General features: G+C 33.5%; 1 protein-coding gene across 1 annotated transcript in view; it reads right to left on the reverse strand.

The window, feature by feature from the left end:
• Positions 1-25,084, reverse strand: part of MS3_00003513 (uncharacterized protein) — a 51,592-nt gene that overhangs the window by 19,338 nt on the left and 7,170 nt on the right. Inside the window, exons 3-8 of the mRNA XM_051211338.1 lie at positions 24,792-24,869; positions 20,058-20,152; positions 19,476-19,514; positions 11,535-11,616; positions 8,113-8,256; positions 766-871 (exon numbers count right to left, since the gene is read on the reverse strand). Coding sequence (XP_051071385.1) covers positions 766-871; positions 8,113-8,256; positions 11,535-11,616; positions 19,476-19,514; positions 20,058-20,152; positions 24,792-24,869 — 544 coding nt within the window. The remainder of the gene's footprint in view (positions 1-765; positions 872-8,112; positions 8,257-11,534; positions 11,617-19,475; positions 19,515-20,057; positions 20,153-24,791; positions 24,870-25,084) is intronic.

Genomic DNA, 25,084 nt, shown 5'->3' on the forward strand with positions numbered 1-25,084 from the left:
AAATTGTATTTATGACGTTTTGTGGCATAATGTAAGCCATTTCTTCAGAGTAAATAGACAACCGACATTCAATGAACACAAATTTAAATAGTTATGTATTTACTCTGAAAAAGTGGCTTACATTAAGTCACGAAACGTCAGAAATACAATTTTTCTACTCATTGGGATATAACAAAAATATATTTATTATTAACTCTCTACCCAATGCTTATTTTATTTGGAACTATCAAGTTCAACCTTGGTAGTGATATCTAAAAAAACATTCTTATTTACTCAAAACGGTTAACAAGACTTTTTAATGCTGTCTAAAGTGAATAGTCAGTGTTTCCTAGTATTGGACGAATTTCAATTCGATTCCATTCGATAGAATTAAACAAAATTGTTCAAGATCACTATGGTCTACATGATATATACAGTTATCTTTGTAATAAATAGAGAGTGAGCAAAGTTATTATCGGTAAACACACACAACGATTGTTCGACTGATCAATTACCAAGACAAACAAGCTGATAGAAACCATTAGTAATAGTAAGATTTTGTCATTTAAATATTTATGAGACTGGTAGACTGTCGTCATTCCAAATCGACTAGAATTTTAAAATAAATCTCATTATTAGGTTGCTCGAATTTTATAATTTTAGATTATTAAGATTTGTTTAGATATCGAATGACTATATGCGTTAAAAACTGTATTTACGGATAAAACAATATAAATGAACTGTCGAAGCCAAAACAATTCGTGAGAAATACTCCCCTTGACTTACCAATCATAACACAAATAATTAGTGAAATCGACGTGTTGCGAATACCTTTAGTTGTCATATTACGATCACGTAAATTCAAACCAAAAAGAATGCACATGATTGGATCCTAGAAGATAAAGGGTTAATTAGGAATACAATTAGAATGATTATGAAGATAATTTTCATCATGAAACATCAACAATTCAAGGACTGTTGTGAATCATGAAAGATTAGATACGTGTTTTGTTTTTGAATTAGAGATTGTTGACTATGTACGTTGAATTTTAGTATGTATTACGCACTGCTAATACTTTTGCTTAATTGTCTTAGCTTATCCAATAATATATATATAAGAAAGAGAGAGAACATCAAACCAGTACAGCATAAAATTTAAGCAAGGAAAATCTAAGGATCGCATTAGTATGACAAAGTTACCGGACTGACATAAAACATTTGGTATCAACCATAAACATTTGTTATCATAAGGGGACTGTAAAAATTATGGAATTTAAAATTTCAACAATCATCACAAATGTTCAATAATAATAATAATATTTACAAATTGTGACTAGTTGCAGGATGTCAATACTGGAGTCCTTCTTAATGAGAAGTCGTGACTAGTAGTGCTCAACCATGTCAAGTGTGGTGCAGTTACCCACCAATGACATGGGAGATGGACGCGTTTTATTGAGAATTGATTGCAGATAAACGTGTACACTCAGTGATCTGATGGTTAAGCGTCCATCTACAGACCTGAATTTCTTGAATTCACTATCTACTAGGGTCATGTATGAACACTAGTGAGTAGTTCCACATTAAGATGAAATAGATGTCCAGTGCTTCTTAATCTTTATCGTTTTTCTAATCAAGATAAAGTCGTGATATGAACTATGAAGTTGTCTGCAATTAGTCATATAAAGTCAGATAGCAATCATTTTTCGACTCATGATATTCTAACATGTAATAATAGCAATTATTATTATTATTATTATCATACATTTACCCTTAGTGATAGACATATCAATCTGTTTATTCTAAGGAATTTATCTCCACTAGTGTCAAAGATACTAAGACTAACTAAAGGTAACACAACACAAGCAATTAGCTCAACTGACCTGTTGAAATGCTTATTGATAAATGGGAAAACATCGGTATTGACATGATAGTCAAAGCATTAAGCACCAAACACTAATAGTGAGCGAGCGTAATGTTTATTTATTTATTACCAAAGTTTTAAGAAATAAAATAAATGTTGTATGTATTATTAGCTGCAGAAAACAGCTAATGATTATGATCAAATGCGGTTTGTACGAAATAAATAAGTATTAACTTCTAAGCTCTTCTTTTTTCTTTTACTTCATTGATGAGCAGTTGAGCCTTCATGAGTGACCTCTTGACAATGTTATGATATATTCATTCAGATCACATAACGCTAGGCAATCAACTCATAAGGCTAAATTACAAACATTGTAGCATGCAACGTTCCTAAAATCACTGGAAAATTGAAAGTCTTACATTGATCACCAAACAAATTAAACATTAAAGTCTTTACACAATGTCTCCAATGGCAACAATAAGTGACTATAAATTTTGTCCTATTATAAATCGCTGATAAGAATCAATAAGAATGAGACAGTTTCCCATTTTAAACTCTATTCCATTTCAAGCTGCTTCAAAAAAGCTATTTAGGTGAACAGAATGGATGACCAATTACTACTACTTGGATAAACTATGGCAGCGAATATTTTCCAGTCTTATAACATAATACGATAGTTTTTAAAATGATTGCGTTCATACAGTATGTTTGGGATAAATTTAACGAACAAAAATTCTGTAGTTTTATCATATCTATTGTCAGCTGTCAGTCAGTCAGTCAGTAACAACGTAGAACTTCGTACGTACGTACATCAGCTCGGGTTGCCACACCACATTAGCACAGAGATGCAGTTGTCGATTCAAATCCCGTAGTGCTAGATGTAGTAAAATTATAAGCTGTAATCAGAAAAATTAGGGTTTGAAGATGTTATTCAAGGAGTATAATCCAGTGAAATAAATTTGGAAAGAGGAAAAAAGGGGCATGAAGAATTCAAAAGATTAGAATTTGGGAGAACACAAAGAGTGGATGCACCTGTGGCATTGCAAACGATTTTCAACCATGTCATTCAGGGTCTCTAACCATCGGTTGCTATCATCTCGCAGTCCCCAACCAGGTAGTCTACACCTACCAATATGACTCAGTCTACTTGTCAGTGACTTCATGTACTTGTGCCATGTTTTGGTCTGGTCGCCCCTAGTTTTCTTCCAATCTACTACTATACAACAAAACATCGCACATCGAGGCAGTCGGTGGTTGGGCATACGTAACACATGTCCCAGCCATCTCAACTGATGAAGTTTCACTACGTCATCAGTTGATTTGCCATCCTTACCTAGTACCCGTTTCCTAACAACTGCATTACTTACTCGATGGTCCCAGGATATACGAGCAATATTTCGAAGACACCTATGATCAAATACTAGTAACCTACGGATATCCTCTACTCTTACCGGCCATATTGTCAGCTGTAGTACACCTGTATTTTTTTGAAAGAGCATATTGTGAGACAAACTGCCAAATTTATTCTAAACATGTTAGTGAAAGCTACTAGAATACATGAAAAGGGTTAATTTGTATCATGAAGGACCTTGCCAGGGATTATGAATATTTCAACATCATTCTTAATATTCTTTAACCATAGTAAGAACAATGAGATACGAGGAAAGCTGAAAGAGACTATAAGTTTGTGAGTTATCAAAGAAAACATAGCAGACATAGCAGACTTCCATATACCAGATTCCAATCAATAATTTCAAGAGAAAGTAATGGGAGACCCGGGGATGGAATATGACCCCTGGGGGTGGGGAATGAAAATTTCAGCTTCATGCTTAAAACGCTCCTTGGACGAGAACTTTCGTTAACAATCAAACAAAGGAAATAAAGACCAACATCATAAAAAAAGGACTCAAAATACCATAGGACTCTTCTTCGACCATTTTATTTGTCATCCTAATTTAATAATATCCCGAAAGAACTTATTTTTCACTGCGTTTTTAACTTTTTTCGTTTTTTAAGAACAGTAATTTTTCAAATAAGTCCCAGGTGATTTTCATTAAATCCAACTCACTCTTCCTTTTGACATTGATAAGCCTTTCTCATAGAAGCTCGATAACAGTTACCCGATTTTAAAAACCGCAGAGCTGATAAGCTATCGTTTAGGTTGAAATAACTTCAAAAACTTCCTACCTATGCATGCCAGATGGATTACAACGAAAAGTCCACCTCTATCTCTCACTTAAAGTAGATAAAACTCCTCTGAAGCTAAACTGATAGAGAATAAGTGCGAGGAGAGAGTATTGTGTTTAGTATGTCTTAGTGTTTGCTTGTTGAAGTGTAAAATTATGCATCTGCAAACCGAGAGTAAGATACGATAGTGTATATATAGATAACTTCCTCGTTGACCCCATGGTCCACAGTTTGAAAATTTCTCTTTGTATATCAAGTTTGTTTAGAAAAATAATGTTTGAAATTTCCAAATTTAAAATATTAAGTTACCAACCTGGTTAGTGACATTTTTCACCAACATTCAATTAAAGAGAAAAACAACAATTCTAACTATCGTGTGGCTATAGCTAGGCTTCCCTCTGTGTTTTAATTTATTGCCCTTGACTGTTTTAGTTTTTCTTCCTTAATGTTATCGTCAAAACATTGTTTTTACTTTCTGTTGTAATTTTAAGCTTGAAAGCCTGAACCGAGATAATCCTGGTATAGTGGGTTGTGGAGAGTGATAAGATTTTGGAGTTTTACAACAATAATTGACCATTGAAAACCAAAAGGCATTAAACGTCTGTTTCATCTCAGTATGGGACTAGTAAATGGTGTGCAACCACAATCTCAAGTAATAATTGCACAAGGTTCTACTTTTTTCTCGTTCTGTATGTTACACTCGTCAATCAGTGTTAAAACAGTCAAACAATCAAAACATAATAATAATAATAATAATAACGATTCTCTAGCTGTTCTAGTAGCAGTTTAAAAAAGTACTTTGAAGCGTATACTTATGACTTTTGGTAGTATTGGATTACTGGAAACCAAAGTAAGTTCAAATGAGAACGGATACGAAATGTACAGCCTAGACTATAGAAGTAACAGCATCAGTTTATGGATTATAAATAGAAAATAAAATATAAACATGTTGCGTAAACAATAAAATAATGCAATTGAGTGAACACAAAAACGCAGTGAATTCTGCATGGCATTAATAACAATTTGAAGAAAAAAATTTTTAAACTCTGATCATCTGACTGGTTCTCAGTTTATTAGGGGTCATTTGATTTCTGTTATTCTTCAGAATAAATTAAAACAGCATATACAATGAGAGAGTGTGTTTGAATTCAAGTAGTGAGATTTGAAGACTTGTTATAAATTTAATATGGTCACTAAGCATAAGTATGTTTGATCACTTGACTCTGATTTATCTAGTTATTTATTCAAGTGAATATTTTTTAAAGTGGAAAACGCTTATGAGACGAAAAAAAAGTGAAAAACGGTTTCTTGTCATGAATTTCTCTCTCCCCCTCTCTTATGCATTTCAAATGAACTTTTCCGCTGTTAAGAAAACAATTGATAGGCTGTTGTTGTTGTAAACAAGATTCAACACAAAAAAGTTGTCATTTATTAAAAGTTTCACCATATCTTCCGTTAAATAGGTTCTATTGATGAAATAGTTTAGTGAAACAATATGTACGCTTTTTAGAAACGAACCTATGAATCAGCAAACTGTTCAGTGTGTTACAGTCTTCGAATAAATGAGGCCGATCTTACTGAATATAACGTACCTACTGGTATTTTACAGTTTATTTCCTAAATTCATACATATTCCCACCAACGTAGAATATATTTGTATTTATGTCATTAATCATGACTTTTTATTTTTATTAGGCATTGAGAAAATAAAATTCATTGTGAAATATACTTTCTTAAGACCACACAAGTTTTGAAAATAATAAAACTTTGAGCGATCACGGAGCTTCCATTTAGTTTCTAATTTACAATGGGTTTGTAGTGAAAGCTTTGATATCGAGCCAAGTTAAATATCATCTATGCTTCATTATTCCTCAGTTATGGCGACTGAGTAAATTTGTATTCCATACATATTAATACTAAGAAAATAGATTACATTTATTTCCAGTTAAGAGACGTTTGTTGTTGAATTATCTTGTAATACCGAAGCCACGCAAATCTAAATAAAATACTTCTTAAAAATATTCCATTTAACTGAATGCAAATATCCTACGCTGCTCACAGGTGAATAAGCTATGTAACCATTCACATGTGGTGTCAACAAGCTTTTATACAGATGTCATTTAGTCAAAATTGAAAATCACGATCTTCAGTGCGTAACTGAAGTGGACTAAATAATTATTGATTTGCAATACATTGACGAGAAACTTTATAGATTGATATCACGTTACTATAAAGACCTATAGTAGTCAAAGGTAAAATATATTTAAATCTGTACTTATTTTTTCACCTCACTGACATTCAACACACTTAAGTCTACACAATTAAGTGATTTCTTCATTTCTTGTTGTTTAACCTCAGTCATACAGTTGAGGATATTACTGGTAACTTATCAGTAAGTAACAGTTGTGTATTACATAAATACAAGTGGGCTGTCCAAACTTTCTGCTGAACGAAAGAGAAGATCAACAGCGATACAGAGGATTTTTGATTAACTGGAAATCGTTGTTTAATACTTCATTTAAATATACCAAAGTAAATTTGTGGTTTCACAGAAGCTGTGAAATGCTATATATATATATATATATATATATATATATATATATATATATATATATATATATATATATATATGCATGTCAAAACTTTTGAGAACACAATTATCTAAATTTAGTTAAAATACTGCATGAACAAGTATCAAGAAACCACTCATTTCGTTTTCATAGGATTGTAAACTACACAAATAGTGAACAAAAGCAGAAATTAGTCAACTTATAAACAGTATAAACTCATACCGTGGTGAACAGTAGTTTTAGCAAACTCGTTGTAATACATTATAAGTTTAGAACGAAATAAACGAATACAAACAAAACCCATTTACACTTATGTATCTCATTGTGAGATCAGACTGATCTATCTCTCCATATCTACTCACTAATAACGCATATTTTGTTATTGAGTCTCATAGCTTATGTAATTTTGCTAATTTCGTGTACTCTAAAGAAAAGCTGGTCCTTCTACAATGCTACTAGTCTAAAACGCAATCGGTACAATTTTCACAGTGAACCATCCCTAGATATTTGAAAAATGGCCAGTATAAAATTTATCCATGAGCCCAATTGGTAAAATAATAAACCTAAACTCTTTCTTTTCAAAACAGGTTCCTACAAAGATATTGGATCCAGTCAGTTAGAATCAACGTAGAAACTGGTACAAATTTGCATTAGTCTAAATTATCATACCACATCACCACAGATAGGCGAAACTATCAGGATACATGTTAGAGTAGTAGAAGTAGTAACAGTTTGATAAGAAAGAGCGAGTTCGTGGGATAAAAAGTATAAGATAATTTTAAAACTAAAGATCCAAAAGAAGACAGTATACTGAGTTACTAATAAGCAAACGAATATCAATCAGCAGAGAAAATTAAAAATTTGGAGTTATAATTGTTGTGGTAAAATAAAATATCTTCGAGTCATGCTGAAATTTTAATTGGGATTCTAGTTTAAAGCCAGACCAACTTATCTCTTTTATTTCATCTATAATTGCATTGATGTGATAGCTAAATTGACGACGAAACTGAAACTTAGAGAACATTTTAACTTGACCAATAATCCTATTCATTTTCAGAATGAAACTTTTATCGAGAAAATATTTGATCTGTGTTAAAATTTGATGACCAATAAATGAAAAAATGTTAACTGTAACACAACCACTGGAAAATAATATTTAACTAGAAACTAAGAATATCACCCTCCAGAGAAAATCCACACAACTTTGCCATAATTAGAATCACGTGAACCGATCAAAATCTTAGTTACATGAACGCACTGTTACATTTCAAATAATTTCACATGAAGCTAAACTGAACTTCAGAGAAAGAAGCCATGATTTTCCTAAGTATGGAAATTAATTCTGTCAACGAGAGTTAACAAACACAAAACTAGTCCATTTTTTTACAAACGTTCTATGCATTACGTTCTTTTATACATTTGTAAATGTAATAAATCTAGCCCCTATCCCCCCAAAAAAGAACAAATAACCTTCACTGAATACAGTCATGTTATACAGTAGTCCTGTATACTTACCATCAAAGGAGATAATAGCATACTTGCAAATACGACGCCAGCAGAATTGGTCACGAGAGCTATATTTGCCACAATAGCTGCACACAGTAGGAAACATAAATAATTCATATCAAACGATCCACGTTGGTTAATTTCGTTGTAAACCTAGAAAAAAAGAAAAAACAGGCCCATTTGCCAGTGATTATCGTAATTGAATGGGTTTAGTGAGTGATTTCAAGCTTATCAAAGTCAGTACTTTTTATCTCAAGCTCACTTAATAGACGATTGTTTAGTGGACGGAAGAAGAAACGATTTCTCTGACGTATAGAGTTCAAGATAACACATACTATGGTTTTCACTGATTGTATACAAACATGAAACTACCTTGAATTTTTAGATAAACAGTTAAGAACGGAGAGCGGGAAATCATAACATACTAACGAGCATTTTGATGAAAATGAGTCAAGAATATAGTCGTAATTGAAATCATGCAAGTTGTTTGATCTGGATCGACCTCAGGAAAACGGTGCAGTCAGAAAATGTATATAACATGGACAAAAATAACATTTTATAGTTTATCTGCCATCTGGTCCATTATACAAATAGATCAACTTTTTGCTGCGGAATAAAAAACATAAACTAACTACATTTTTTCACTTCGTTAAGCAAAGGCTTAATCGTTCATAATTAATAGTCGCGAAATACATTAAGGCGCTTTTATTCTATGTAGGTCGGAAAGTGTTGCGATGTTTCACAACCGTGTTGATCAAACAACGGCAGATGATTTCTTCCGAAGTAAGTTTTATTATATAATAAACTCATCGCACATTATAAACAAGCTGAACTCCATAATTATTATTGTACATCGAAAAGACCGTTTATTATTTTTTTTAAACTAAAGAATAAAGAGTGAAGAACATAAATCCTTTAATTACTCAGACAAATATATTTTTTGTTCAAACACAACATGGACACAAAGCGATATGGAAACTACCGCATACATTAATTCACAACGGATAAATCAATGGACATTAATCCATAACAGATAATACTAATTTTAGATATGGGTTAAAGTAAAGACTAACGGATGAGGTCATCGAGAAAAACAAAAACATTTCTGAAGGAAATTGTTATTAACTACGGGATAATAAAAAAAAGTACGTCGGTTAAGACAAATTTTTTTGCTGTTTCTTCTAAAAGCTTCTCTTATCTAATGAATAATTAGATAGTGTTATGTGAAAGTGTTCTTAATCGGACAGGTATGTGTATTATCTATGGTCTGAGTGGCGATAATTTTAAATCGAACAAAAGATGGTATATCAAGTATTAATGGACGTTTTAACAATATCATTTGTAGTTCTGTAAAACTGATTCTAACACCTTACACGGAATATGGTTATGTATGTCTTGACCTTGAAAAAGACGATCGACACTCGTGAGACAAATCCTTCCACAATTTCGTTAAGCCTCTTTTGAATAGACAAAGCTGAGCACGTTGTAAAAAAAATACTAAGTTATTCGGCCCTATGGGTGATTAGTGAATAATGGTGTTGATTTTTACCCACCATTTAATTCATTAACTCCTTAATAGTCTCTGTTTATAAGTAATGAAATATGTGTGGCAAATATAATAATTTCATAGCATTCGCATTGTGTAAACAAACAATTTTACATAAAATAAGATGAGCAACTAGAATCAGTCCGTGATGTAACCTAAAAAATTCAACAATCGTCGCAACCCCTCTACGGTAACTAATAGTGGTTTGTTCACTAGTGGCTAATTTCCAGGGGTAGTTCCTGGGGTTTTAATGAGGAGCCGTAAATAGTGAAGCTCAGCCATGTCAAGTGTGATGCAGTTACATATCAATGACATTGTAAGATGGTTGCGCTTTATTACGAATCTATTGAAGCTAAACATGTACACCACTGGATGTCGACCCAGTGATCGCATGGTTAGGCGTTCGTCGCGAGATCTGAATGTTTTGATGTCGTGGATGCGTCTGTATTAGGACGAAATGGTCATCCAATGCTTTCTGGATTTCAATGTTTGTTTATTCATGATGAATTCGTCATGTGAACTATAAAAGATACATAAGCTTGAAAAGAATAACATAATCTACCAAGAAAGACGAATTTGAGGGAAAATAAGTGTTAATTAGTTCGATAAGATGAAAATCAGTAACAGTCTGAAATTTATCCAGCCCAGAGTGAAATTTAATTCAAGTAAAAGAATTGCTACCAACACTTTTGAATTATAAACATTCCATGATGAAAAGCGACAATTAGTGTTTTGCAGTACACTACTTAAATAAGGAAGTTTCCTATAAACTCCACAATTATTTTACGAATAATCAATAATGCATATAAAAAATATGTCACTACTATGAACCGATAGGAAAGAATATTCTTCAGTTTGCCTTAATAATAACAACTATGATATTATAAATTTCATATTCACTTTTATTTATAACGTATTCTCATTTGAAATGAAGAGTAATCAAACATTTACATTTGTGCATGATTTCATTTCTACTGTTTCTTGGAGAATCAAATCTAAATACTTATCCAGATATCCAGAGAAACATTTGTAGATAAGTGTCATAGTCAGAATAGACAATCCAGCCACTTACTGGATTACTGACTACGTGTTGTTATATGTTACAATACTGGTTATAATCAACTTGATTTACCATCGAGCTCTAACACTTGTGCACTTAACAGTAATCATTTATAATTGTTTCTCTTACCACAAATATCCTCAGAAATTCTAAAACTGTATACATAGTTTATTTGGCATCAACTCAAATATATATCCTTTCAGTTATATGATATATTCACGTTTAATTTACAAACGAAATTTCTGACTTGTAACCTATGCATAATAATTATTAGACAATTAATTAATTTACTAAACGTATAATAATATAAGATGTGATAGTGATTGAAGGTAGTCAACAGGAAACCCTGGACCCGGGTTTCCTGTTGACTACCTTCAATCACCATCTTATCTCAACATAGTGCATGCAGTGTCAAGTCACCTAGACTAGTGGCCACATTGCAACTTGGTCGATAGCATTCGATCTGCACTAAGAAGGACTTGACACACATGACATTGATCACCACCCAGTGACCAATCAATTGTGAATATAAGATGTTTTCAGTGTAATTTGCTAATTACTCCTGAACTAACGATCATCTCATGACAGTTCTAATTCTAGATAAACCAACAAAACGAAAACAACACAACCCACATAAAGAGCTGAATAAAACTACAAATATAATGAGAGAAGAGTTTTAAGAATGAAAGGTGAGTGAATTGATAAGAAAAATAAACAAATAACTCAAATTTAATAATTTCGATTATATTTTTGATACATTTTTTTTTTGCAAAGAACTCATATTCACAAAATAGAAACAGTAACTTGATTAAAAAAGTGGTATACCTGAGCAACACACAATCGTGATTTCAAAGTTCCAATAAAGTTTTGAATTGCCGAATATGATATAACACCGGATTTTTCTCCTCTGAAAATGAAAGGAGATAAATAATTTTGATAAGACAGGTAATTTAAGACAATAATAATCTGACACAAGGAGTGTAAGAACATTGATGCTTTTATTATAGTGAACAAGAACACCAATGTAGTACAATCGAATGTATTTAACACAAAATTACAGGACTTGTTAATAAAATCTAACAATCATAAAGTAAATGCTTAATTTGCAAAATGTCTATCGATTGTCTCAAAATGACTCAGACTTCATTGTTCTTGCATTTCCATACAAATTGCATCCTGTTTCGATTCTTTACTGTTCGACCCTCTTGTTTCCCTGCTGCCAGACCTTCTGTTCACGGCTAACATCACATACTACTTACGTCGATATAATTAGCACACACCACATTACTACTATTGTTACTACTGAATAGTTCAGATAAACTGATAGAATGACAACCAATTTTATAAACATTAAAAGAAGTAGGGAAATAGACATGCTTTCTTCAAGTTGCCTAAAGAGAAGAACTTAATGTTCACAATGAGTAAATCTATTATCAATTTATGTTCTAGTTTAGTAAAACTTTTTGCAATACATGGACTGTTTAGGTTTGCATAATCAGTGATTAGTAATTTAAAATCTGGTATAAATGCTGACTTGCCCAAAATGCTTCAGCACCTCACATCAATAGAGAGGGAGAAAATTTCCAAAATGGGATGAAAATAAAGTACTGGGAGATATTATCAACCCTAACAGAAGTCTAGCCATAAGAAATATAGTTTAAAATGAACGAACCGGATGAAAGGATGGGAAGTTGGAGATGTCAATTGATTCAAGCTTTTGAAGAAAATAGAGAATGAGTACAACTGTACCACAGTAACCAACTTTGACTCAAGTTACCCTATATCACCAACTAGTGATTAAGGGTATTGTGTAAGGCCAGCTAGGACGTCTGGACCTTAGGGACGAAGTAGGCTTTAGCATGCTGAATTCTTCCTTTGTTTAAACAACGGGAATAAGCTATTTGGATTGAGGTCCAATAAAATGTCTTTATGAACAATAAGCAGCCGGTTGACATTAACCACCTTCAACAAGTTTCAGTTAAATAATTGGAACAACATGACTTTCTGTCAAACCTCATGGTTAGAAACATAACAACTGGTTATCTTGTAGCATTAGTAGAAAATCTAATGTTTCAGTGTGTTTTAAATTCACTTTTATAAATATGAATAAGCAAGGAACCTTTCTGAAGACTGTTGTAGCAATTGGTTTACTTAATTGACCAGATTCACTGTTAACTCTTATGTGGAATGCTGATTGTAATAAAGGCAGATTTTACTTTAGTTTTGATTGTAGACTGAAATTTTATGGGAACTCAGAAAAACCAAAGTGCACTAAACAGCCACCCAGTCCTAGTTTGAAAGTAATCATCAGCATTCATACATCACGGATCGAATCAAGGAATTCTTGACCTTCTTGGTAGTGAGCACGATACCTATAAACTACTAAGTCAAAATACATATCATAATATGTCTCACTCTTCATCCAGCTGGATTAAGTTTGTTATGACCCATCAATGGCACCTCAGAAGTTCTTCTCGAACCTAGTTACTAATGCGCAGGTAGTTATTATCTCAATAAATGATTGAATGAAGATACTTCGGTTAGAGGTGATGAACGCGCATTACTTTTACTGTTGAATCACGAAATAGGAAGAAAGCGCTGTTCAAAAATACCCGCAGTCCAGCGGTTCTTAGAGCTGTTATTAATTCCTAGCAGGAACTAACTTCAAAATGAACAATCTTTACAAAACCCCTACCTTAACAAATAAAGGTTTACCAGGTCAATAAATGACGCTTTTCATAAAATCAGTATGATTTCTGATTTAGTATTTGTTCTCTAAATAAAATCTAATTTATGACTTACGCTAGCATTGGTCAATAATTCCGAGAAAATAAATGATAAATTAATTTGAATACATAAGTAAATAACGCTCAAAATATTAACATTAGGATACATCATTGTAATCCAAGGAATTTGCGTCAATGATGAATTGTCTTATTAATAATGAATTATAATTCAAATTCTAACAGTCATGTGCGAAGGAATCATACTTTTTTGAATCAAGTGAAAAATGGTATGACATCACTTTAGAAAAAATTACCCTCCCACTTTGACAGCAACATATAGTCGTCAGCATACAAATGGTAATTCTAAAAGGTTGTTAAACATGAATGAAAAGATAATGTGGTGTGTGCTTCTGAAGTCGGCAGATATAAGTAGTATGTATCATCAATCGAAATAAGAAGCGTCTGTAGGCCGAAGGTTAGGAAGATCGAAGAGAAGAGAACGAGAACAGTGAATGATTGGTGTGGAAACAAAGAAACAATCAAGTCTGTGACGATTGATTGACATTTTGCAAATGAAGTGTTTACTGTATGAATAAAATAATATATTTGTAATATCCCAATGAGTAGAAAACTTAGAACAACTCCACGTGTAGTTCTTCTAGAGTTACTGCCGGTCCCAAGCCCGGGTAAAGGAGGAGGGTTGGGCATGGGGTTAGCGACCCCATCCTGTAGAAAACTAACCCGCTAAAAAACTATAATCAGAAAAAATAGTTCAAACCATTTAAACTCTGCCCTGAAAGTTAGAAAGTCTTCACTTACAAGAACTATGATGCCTCATGGTGAAAGCCGAGTTCCTTCGGAAATCACGAGGCCGATGCCCCTTCTAACAACCAGAGCAACAATTTTTATAGGTACATGGAACGTCCAAACAATGTGGGAGACCGAGAAGACCAGTCAAATAGCAACGGAAATGAGGAGATACAAATTGACAGTACCGGGAATCGGCGAAACCCATTGGACTCAAGCTGGACAACAAAGGCTAAATACGGGAGAGCTGCTACTATACTCCGGCCACGAAGAGGAAAATGATCCACACACCCAGGGAGTTGCTCTAATGATGTCCAAAGTAGCACGAAATACACTTGTAAGATGGGAATCTTACGGATCCAGAATCATCAAAGCATCATTCAAAACAAAGAAGGAGGGGATCTTAATGAATATTATCCAATGTTATGCACCCACCAATGATAGCAACGAAGACATTAAAGACCAATTCTATGAGCGGCTGCAATCAATCATAGAGAAGTGCCCAACAAAGGACCTCACCATTCTAATGGGAGATATAAATGCCAAAGTCGGAATAGACAACACCGGATATGAAGATATTGTGGGACGACATGGACTGGGAGAGAGAAACGAAAATGGAGAAAGATTTGGAAATCTGTGTGCATTCAACAAATTGGTCATAGGTGGCACAATATTTCCACACAATCGTATACACAAAGCTACATGGATCTCATCGGACCACACTACAGAAAACCAGATAGATCATATCTGCATCAACAAAAAATTCCGAAGGACAATGGAAGATGTGAGAACCAGGAGAGGAGCTGACATAGCTTCAGATCACCATCCAGTTGTGGCCATTTTAAAACTGAAGCTAAAGAAGAACTGGACAACTGAACAAACAGTATTACAAAGGTCCAATACAGCCTTATTTCGAGATACTGACAAACTCAATGAATTCAAGATAGCTCTCAACAACAGGTTCCAAGCCTTACACGATCTACTGAAAGAAGAAGAAACTACTATGGAGGACAACTGGAAAGGTATCAAAGAAGCATTAACTTCAACGTGTCAAGAGGTTCTGGGCGGCAAGAAGCATCATCATAAGGAATGGATCTCTATAGAAACACTGGACAGGATCAAAGAAAGGAAGAACAAGAAGATAGCAATTAACAACAACCGAACACGAGCAGAAAAAGTCCAAGCACAAGCTGAATATATAGAAGCAAACAAGCAAGTGAAGAAGAGCATTAAAGCCGACAAGAAACGAGTGGAAGAACTAGCAACGACAGTGGAAAAAGCTGCAAGTGAAAGAAATGTGAAACAGCTTTACGATACAACGAAGAAACTAGCAGGGAAATATAGTAAACCAGAGAGACCGGTCAAAGACAAAGAAGGCAGGCCAATAACTGAAATTCAACAACAATGGAACAGATGGGTAGAGTACTTTGAGGAACTCCTGAATAGGCCGGCTCCAATGAATTCACCGGACATCGAAGCAGCACGCAAAGACCTTCCTATAGTTGTTACTCCACAAACAATCTAAGAAATCAGGACGGGCATTAGACAAATCAAGAGAGGGAAAGCAGCAGGACCCGACAACATGCCAGCTGAAGCACTGAAGTCAGACATCGAAGTAACTACAAATATGCTTCACCTTCTATTCACACTGATTTGGGAGGAGGAACAAGTGCCAATGGACTGGAAAGAAGGACACCTCATCAAGATTCCAAAGAAAGGAGATCTGGGCAAATGTGAAAACTACAGAGGGATTACACTACTGTCAATACCAGGGAAGGTCTTAACAGAGTGTTGCTGAACAGGATGAAAGACGCAGTAGACGCCCAACTTCGAGATCAACAGGCTGGATTCCGTAAGGACCGGACCAAATTGCGACACTACGAATCACCGTCGAACAATCAATTGAGTGGAACTCGTCACTATACATCAACTTCATTGATTATGAAAAGGCATTTGACAATGTAGATAGGAGAACGTTATGGAAACTTCTTCGACACTACGGAGTTTCTGAGAAGATTGTCAATATTATCCGGAACTCATACGACGGATTACAGTGCAAGGTCGTGCATGGAGGACAGCTGACAGATGCATTCCAAGTAAGGACCGGAGTCAGACAAGGCTGTCTACTCTCTCCCTTCCTCTTTCTTCTGGTGGTTGACTGGATTATGAAGACCTCGACATCTGAGGGAAAACACGGCATACAATGGACAGCTCAGAACCAATGAGACGATTTGGACTTCGTAGATGACCTAGCCCTCCTATCACATACACATACACATACACAAATGCAGATAAAGACAGCCAGTGTAGAAGCAGTCTCTGCATCAGTAGGCCTTAGCACACACAAGGGGAAAACCAAGGTCCTCATTATGAAAAAATAAATAGGTCAATGAGATAAAGATCAAGTTCGTCTTCTCACTGTATCATTCAAATTTATCAAAATAAGTATTTAGTTTAAACTTTTTATAACTTTACTCATATTAGTGTCATAACTTGTGTGCTGTGTGCCCTGTTAATGTATAACGTAACGATACCACGAATTAGAGATCAGTGACTTATCGATCGGACCTATGACGCGTAAGCCCGTATGAGCAGTCTAGAGCCCTGATTGGTCCTGAAATTATACTTGACTTATCACTGTTTACTTTTTTTTCTTAACGTATATATGTGTCAGATAGCAAGAGTAATGAGTCTCTGGGGATATGCAACATACATTAATAAAACTGCATCATAAGACGTTTTAATTTCCACAATTTGATCTGAAATATATTTGGTTTAATTATTCACCCTATCAGATTTAGCCATTTAGCCATACACTAATCACTTATTATTATCTTTATTCATGCCTTTCACTCCATAGTTTGTGACGCTTTATTAACTGGTGTTATAAAAAAAAACATATCAATTCATTTGTCAAATCACATTAATAGTGTCAATGTACATTACTGATTGTATTTAATTTGTATTTGAATAATTAAACAATAAATTATGATGAAGCAGTAGCTTATACCTCTAAACAAAAACTTAAACAGCGTAATAAAATAGTAAATAACAGTTCCCATAAATTGCATAGTCAACAACGTCTATTTCCATATACAAATTCAATCAGACTAAATGCTGCATACTCTGAAAAGTTCATATTGATACATTATTTTAAAAATAAAACACTTGTGTACAACTGATCTTATTTATGTACAAATAATCTGATAAATTCAAAGCAATATATAATTAGTACTAGAGGAGGTTTTGTGGAGATTTTAGTAATTTCAGTTGTTGAGATCATGAAATTAATAAAATCTCCACAAAACCCCTTCTGATACTAATCAATATATGCTCACTAGTGACTGGCTTCAAGATGTATATCCTGGAGTTCTAGTGAGCAATGACTAGTTGAGTTCAACCGAATCAATTGTGAGATAGTAACTCACTGATGACAATGGTGGATGTGTCACTCAATTTCGTGGATTAGTTGGAGTTAGACATTAACACTATTGGATGCCGACTCAGTGGTCTAGGGGTTAAGCGCAAGCGCTCGAGAATAATGCGCCCTGGGTTCGAATCCCACGAGGCGGAGTCGTGGATGAGCGCTGCTGAGGAGTCCCACAATAGGACGAAATGGCCTTCCAGTGTTTCCAGGTTTTCCATGGTGATCTAGCTTCAATTGACTCATGATCTCAACAATTCAATATATAGCTGATTATACAGTTAAAAGTCAGGTATGAGATTAATTTGACTTTAAAGATGCTATGCTTCATTAAAAGATTTATAATGTACGCTTCGTTTTGATGATTTGATTATTTTATTTCTTGAATGTAAGAATCATGTAGTGGCTGTGCTTTGTTGACCAATCACCCTCGTAACCGTTACCATATAATCCTCAACGGTGTTTGAAATCAGAAGGTAAAGAGAGCAGCGACTACAGTTTTATTAGCAGATAACTCAGACCACAAAGCCGTGAGGCAAATGAATGAGTCAGCGAACCGAGAGAGTAGTGTGTAAAAGTACATGTATATATATATATATATAGGGAAATGAATGGATCTTCGAATCAACTAAGCAGCTAATAATAAAGCTAGCAGCATGAATATATGCGTAGGCGGTAAGCAACGTTTAAGCATACATATTTCATGCAAGCACAACAATAATAAAGGTACAATAAGTTGTCAGAGTACGGATGACTTTGTCCGCTGAATAAATTAACAAAAGCGCTTAACTGGGTTAAATGAGAACAAACTCAATTGCACGTGAGTTGCTATAATCATACGACTACAAGCAGTTGCCAAAAAAACGAAGGCCCAGATCCTTATTTTCGAGTGGCTCAACATCATGCAAATAAAACATGAAATTAGACCTGAATATTTTTTTCAGTAAATTATTGATTTGGATCAAAGAATAATGAGTCCATTCCCATTGTCGACTTGTTTAATCAAGTATTCGATCTCTAATTTGGTGCACAAAAGAAATAGAATGCAAGCGTTTTCAGTTAAGTTACAATGGGCTTATAGACGCAGATCTCTTTCTTGTTCAAACTGAACTGCTATCCGGGTCACTCTCATTTTACTAATGATTCAGCAAGGGGTGTATTCTAAGGATCTTCGTATATAACTAGCTTATGCGCTTGAACTACATAAGACTACGTCAATCATGTGACTATCAAATTTTTTAATTCATTTCTATTGGCAGTTTTCCTGTAACCACTTTTATTACTAATCCTGAAACCTTATCCGCATACCTTTCTATCGTATCTTTATTTTTCTATCTTATTGAATCATTTTTCTGTAGCAAATGTATTTTAGATACATTTTTATTACGGGACGCAAATCAGTTTATTTTGGCACACTTTAGTTCATTTCCGATCATACTAGTCTGTTACAATTCCAGGTTAATTCACTCCATCCAATGTAATTAGTAGTCCTTCTAATACGATTCCTATACAATTAAAGATCGATCAAATTCTAGTGTCATTCTAATACTACTCCAGTTACAGTCCATTTCAATTCCTATTCCTTCTTATTATAAATCGGTTTTGTTTTCTATCATTGTACACACTGGTGATTTAAATTATTTAAACATATATTCAATAATACTACGATTAGAGTTCTCATTTCATTCGTCATCGGTCATTGAGATTAGTAGTATGAACGCTACATCAACACCAAATATTCGAAAATCCCTCAGTAATTTTTATTACATATGATCAATTAAGTGAAATACAAGCCTATATACTACTTACTTATTACGTTTTTGAACATTTATCGTGGGCTCTGTAACCCTAAAATAGAATAACAAAATATCGAAGATAAATTTTCTCTTGGATCCATTGTTATAATTAGTTGAATAAACATTATACATTTTAGTACAGCCTGTTAACAACATCCAAAAACAGTTTCACACCGGAATTATGTATGAAGCAGAACTAGTCACCCCATAAATATATATATATATATATATGTTTTCTGGACCGGATGGCTTAATTGTGAAGCTTTGTTATTCTGGGTAGCATCATCAAATGTCACTTCATTATGCATTTGATAAGTGGCCGATAGAACAAAACAGCTAATGAAAACAAAATAAAACATGAAAATAAGAGAAGCTCTGAAGACAAAAGTCGGATACGATGTCATCAGAACAAACCTACGACTTGATACTTGTGGAATATTCAACATGACCACTACTATGTGAAATAAGAGCTGATGATACTGTCCCGCTCAGAGAATTCAACATAATACTAGGAAATTCCACCTGAGCTACAAGCTTTCTACATTGATTCAGTATAAAGAGATTAAAGTAATGCAAACCAATTACAATCACTTACATAATTGACGAGTCAAGTGTTTTTCCAATATTGAAATACGCTAGTCTGTCAAGGATACGTTCCATCTTATTCGAATCAGATACAGAAAATTGAACCTGGATTTGAAAATAATTACAGCAAAAATATTAAAAAACCATGGGCTTTTTCATCGTTTCTCTGTGATCAAATTTCATTCATAACAAATAGTACTAAAATATTTGGAAGCATTAGGGCAGATCAACCCAAAAAGTACATTTCAATAAAAAAACTAATCCAAATAATTTTCTAATAGTTGAATCCACGATTCGATCTAAGCTAGACCACCAATGGAAACCCAGAAGCACTGTATAGCCGTTTCGTCCTAGTATGGGACTTTTCAAAAGTGCGCATCTACGATCCTGCATACGGGACTCGAACTCAGGATTCTCGATCTCGCGAGTGAACACTTAATCTCTAGACCACTGAACCGGGATCCAACGGTGTTAATGTCTAAGTTCAATCGATCCATGATCTTTCGCAATCATTCATCCATTGTGCGAGGTAGATACCTATCTACCCGACATAGATTGGACTCCAGTGGTCACGGCTTCTCACTAGAACTCCAGGAAATCCATCTTGAAGCTAGTCACTAGTGAGCACATGATAATTATTATCAGAATGAGGGTTCAAGTCCCGCACACGAGACCGTGTATGCGCACTGCTGATGGATCCCATACTAGGACGAAACGGCTGTACAGTGCTTCCAGGTTTTTAATGGTTGTCGAGCTAAGATCAACTCATGAATCCAACTAATGAAGAACACAAATAAATTAAAATGTGGAAGTAATAACAGGAGGAATATACACTTTTAATAGTGAACTTTTCAGATGTCTAATAGGAATTTTGCTTAAATCATGAATACTATTTGGAAGATAATTCCCACCCATAACTTTAAGTGAAATTGTCGGTCGCCAACTTTTATCTTGATAACTAGCTAATGAAAATTACATACGAAAGAAAAACATATTCTGTGTTTCCTTTATTCCTCCTAACTGACATGAAAAGTTACAAAAGAAAAATTCCTATGAATAATATTCACAGTCGAGATCTTGAAAAAATTCATAAAAGTACATGTATTCATAAGAATATTTTGTGTTAAAATAACTCAGGTTTCTTTTACAAGAAAATATGACAAGTATCATACCAATCGAAATCCATTTAGATATTACTGCGTGTCTAGTATCAAAATATAGGTTCGACATTAGTCAATTAATTTTAGATCAATTAACTAATCAGAGAAAAAAGACTGAGGCTATGTGGGCAGCCTTATTTCCAAAAGCCAAATAATAGTGTATACATACGATGTATATTCATAGATTACCAATCTATCAGAAACATATAGACAGTGACCTTTTCTATGTTAATAATTCACTTACTCATAAAAATCTTCATATACATGTGTATCTGTTATTAAAAGACTGAGACCACATGTGATCCATCGGGTTTTCAACTATCAACTAACTCAGAGGAATGTACTGGCATTGAAATGTAAATAATGTGAATAGAATTCAGTGAAGCTGATTGATAATGTTTCGAAGGGAGTAAGAACTCACAAATTCATTGTATTAGTTAAAGAATATCTGAGTTCTTATGTTCATTTACTCACACTGTTATGGAGCGAACTTTGACTCATCCTTTTCTTATCGAGAAAACATACCACCATACAATGAAGTGAATTTATCTAGCGGTACATGTTATATGAGTTTTGTTCAATAGACCTAAAAAGGGCTGTACTCAAGTTTAAAACATCTCTTAATACCTACTGAACAATAATGTTAACATAAAAAATTTAAATGTGTGAACAACAGTAGACGATTAGCGAAATCCTGGATAGTATACATTCATGTGTATATGTCAATCAAATAATTAAGTTATATTTGACCGATAAATCTCTCGTTTCCTTAATTTTTTTATTTCTAAAAATGAGTTTAACTTAATGAAATTATGTCACTCATAGTGCATTCACATCATTATAAGTATTTATTATTATGTTAGGCACCCTTTTGGATAATGTATGACAAATATTCATCAATAAAGGTTGTGGATTCTATAGAAACAATCAAAAAATGGTATTGGTCATTCAACTTGTAATGGGTATTTTTAAATGAATTTTGACCAGTTTTAGTTGGCGTATATGTATCCTGTGTGAATTGTTTTGATATAGCCACTATATTACAAGTTTTATTGTCACATTTCATCTATTCTTTAAAAACTTGATCGTGATATTGTTCATGGAATCTAACTAATTGTTACTGTGTTATGTGGAAGAGATGAGCTTAAAACAGTGTAACAGCAATACAAAGTAAATTTTGTTGTATGAATTCTTTTTTGAAATAAACAGGTTATGGACTCATAAATCTAATTGATAAGGGTTTTGAAAACTGATTAGTTATACTCTAAAATCTATCAGATATTAGACCAGATATTTAGTTAAAAAAGATTCAGCTGTTTAGTATACCAATTATAGAAACTTATTCCTCCTTGTTGATTGGGCTTAATGATGCCATTTACTTTGACAAAGCCATAAATATACATAAAAAATTCTAAATTACCAATTTATGCCTTTTAGTTCTCTGTGCTGGGTGATTTAGACAGGAAGCTTTAGCCGTCTTTCTAAACATTTTCATCAGCACAAACTGCATGGAGAAATGAGATATTTTTTGGCTTTAGAGCTGATTATAACGGTTATATTAGTGGGACGCATTTTTATTATAATAAATAATAATAAATTAATTATTAATTATTAATTTTTTAAACCAACCTACCGCACCACATTTCTGTTAGCTCAGCGGTTACTGGAATGTAAGTTGATTGTATTGTTGAGTAATCTTTTACAAAAAACGAGTTTTCAGCTTTGAAGATTGCGATGAAATTTCAAGGCTTTATCTGCTATCGAAAAACCGATTTCTAATAGTACAATGAGGCAATTAACTAGCGCTTCCTAATAGTTAATAGTCTTTCTGCATATATCCTCATTTAATGGAATCCCCATTCAAATATAGTACCCCTATTGCCTTAACAGTCGATAAAAATGTGTTTTCTAATCAAGTTCAGAAACTTTCATTGTTCAACCACAGTCAATAAGAGAAAGGAAGAAAATAGTTAGAAAACTATTTGCACAATTTTCACATTAGATTTTACAATCTATGGCCCAGTTTCAAGTGAGCATAACTTTCACTTTAAACTAACAATCAGTTAGTAAACTTATTACTAATTTAGGGTTATGGAATGAGTGTGATTGGGCAATAAGTAAAATATGATCACATCAGTTCTCACTTATTTGACAGATTCTCTGAAATCGCTCTTAGCAATTAGCTACCAGGAGGGAGAATATTTCGAAATTGAGGTAGTTTTGTAGTTTGAATCAGAAATTAGGGTAAAATAACCATAACATTTACGATGGCTTTCGTGGAAAGTAAATAGTTTATGCATAAGGGATCGGTAAATATATTTTGATAATTTCGAATGAATTAATAACAAGAACTGGTCATTAAATATCGGAATTATTTTGTGTACTTCAAGGGAATAATGAGAAATACTCGTCAAAATGATAGAAACTATAACGTACAATACGTTCTCATAGCTAAGAATAGAGTACTAGCAATATCAGAACCGCACATAAAGTTCTACAGACTACAGAGTTTAAAGAATTCAACATCATCTAGTGAATATAGATCAAAATACATTAATTTCAGATCTATCGCAAAGTGAGTATTCACGAACCAATGAGATAGTTGTTGGATAGAGTAGACCCAAACAAGTAGGTCAGAAAAGCCATGTTTCAAGTCTACTTAAAATACTTCATAACTTGGAGCAACAAATTATTAAAGCAATAATCATATGTCCAGAAGTTACAACACTAGGTTATACCACACTGCATTCTGTCGAATCAACTATTGGTAACCACTTCTCAATGGTTTTAACTCTGTCATTTGAAATAGTTCCTACTGAATTGCTTCTACTGATAACAAGTTTTGAAAGAAAACGAAATACTACCTGTTTATCATTAAATACCAGTAAGCAGTAGTTTGAAAGTTCGTTTTATATCTACAATCGATTGGTCACTGAGCAGTGATCATTGTTATGTTTGTCTAGTCCTCTAGTGCTGACTGAATTCTACTGTTCAAGTTGCATACGGCCATCAATCCGAGCGACTCGAAATCATTCATTTCTATCAAACGAAATATTATTATGAATAATGAGTAAAAAGTATTCTAGTAACTTTACGATGTACCGTTAGTTAGTGGATAACATTTAACACTAATTGCCGAATTAGATCAATCATAAGAAAAAATGTGACATGAAATTACAGAATACAGCTCCAGGTATCACATACTCCGGATACTATGGGTACATTGGAAATGATATGCCACTTTGATGAGAAAATTTTTCTTATTTCATTGTAGATCATTACTACTGTCAATCACTTACCTAATTTCGGTCCACCTACAAACATTATTTACCTAGCAGCAAGCAGTGTTTGCACAAAATCGAATTTGAAAATTATCAACTTGTAAAATTACATATTTTACGAAACAAAATGATCCGCCAAATATCAATCTATATTTCTTGGTCTATTTAAAGAGCTAAAGTATAACTGATTCAGAGCAAGCTATAGAGAATACTGGTTAAACTGAATAACTGATTTTTTTTCTATGAAATTACCTTGCAAATACGATACATTATTCATATAAATAAACATTTGCAAAAACTTACAATAAAGTATAATTTATTTCTACTAATTGACCATTCATCATCATATATTTGTTCCTCAGTTAAAATATTTCTGACAGACTGGAATAAAATAAGACAGAACAGCAACAATAACAACAACATAAAAACTCGTGACAAATCTATAGAACAAAAGTAACACATTACTAAATAATGAATACATGAAATGGTGAAATGTTTTTTTATTTTTAAAAAAAGACCTGTTTAAAAGATAACAGTGATATTGATGTAATCTAATTAACGTTATATCAAATTGACGGTTTGTTGATTGAGACAAA

This window comes from Schistosoma haematobium, chromosome ZW (genome assembly GCF_000699445.3).
Source record: "Schistosoma haematobium chromosome ZW, whole genome shotgun sequence".
Lineage (NCBI taxonomy): Eukaryota > Metazoa > Platyhelminthes > Trematoda > Strigeidida > Schistosomatidae > Schistosoma > Schistosoma haematobium.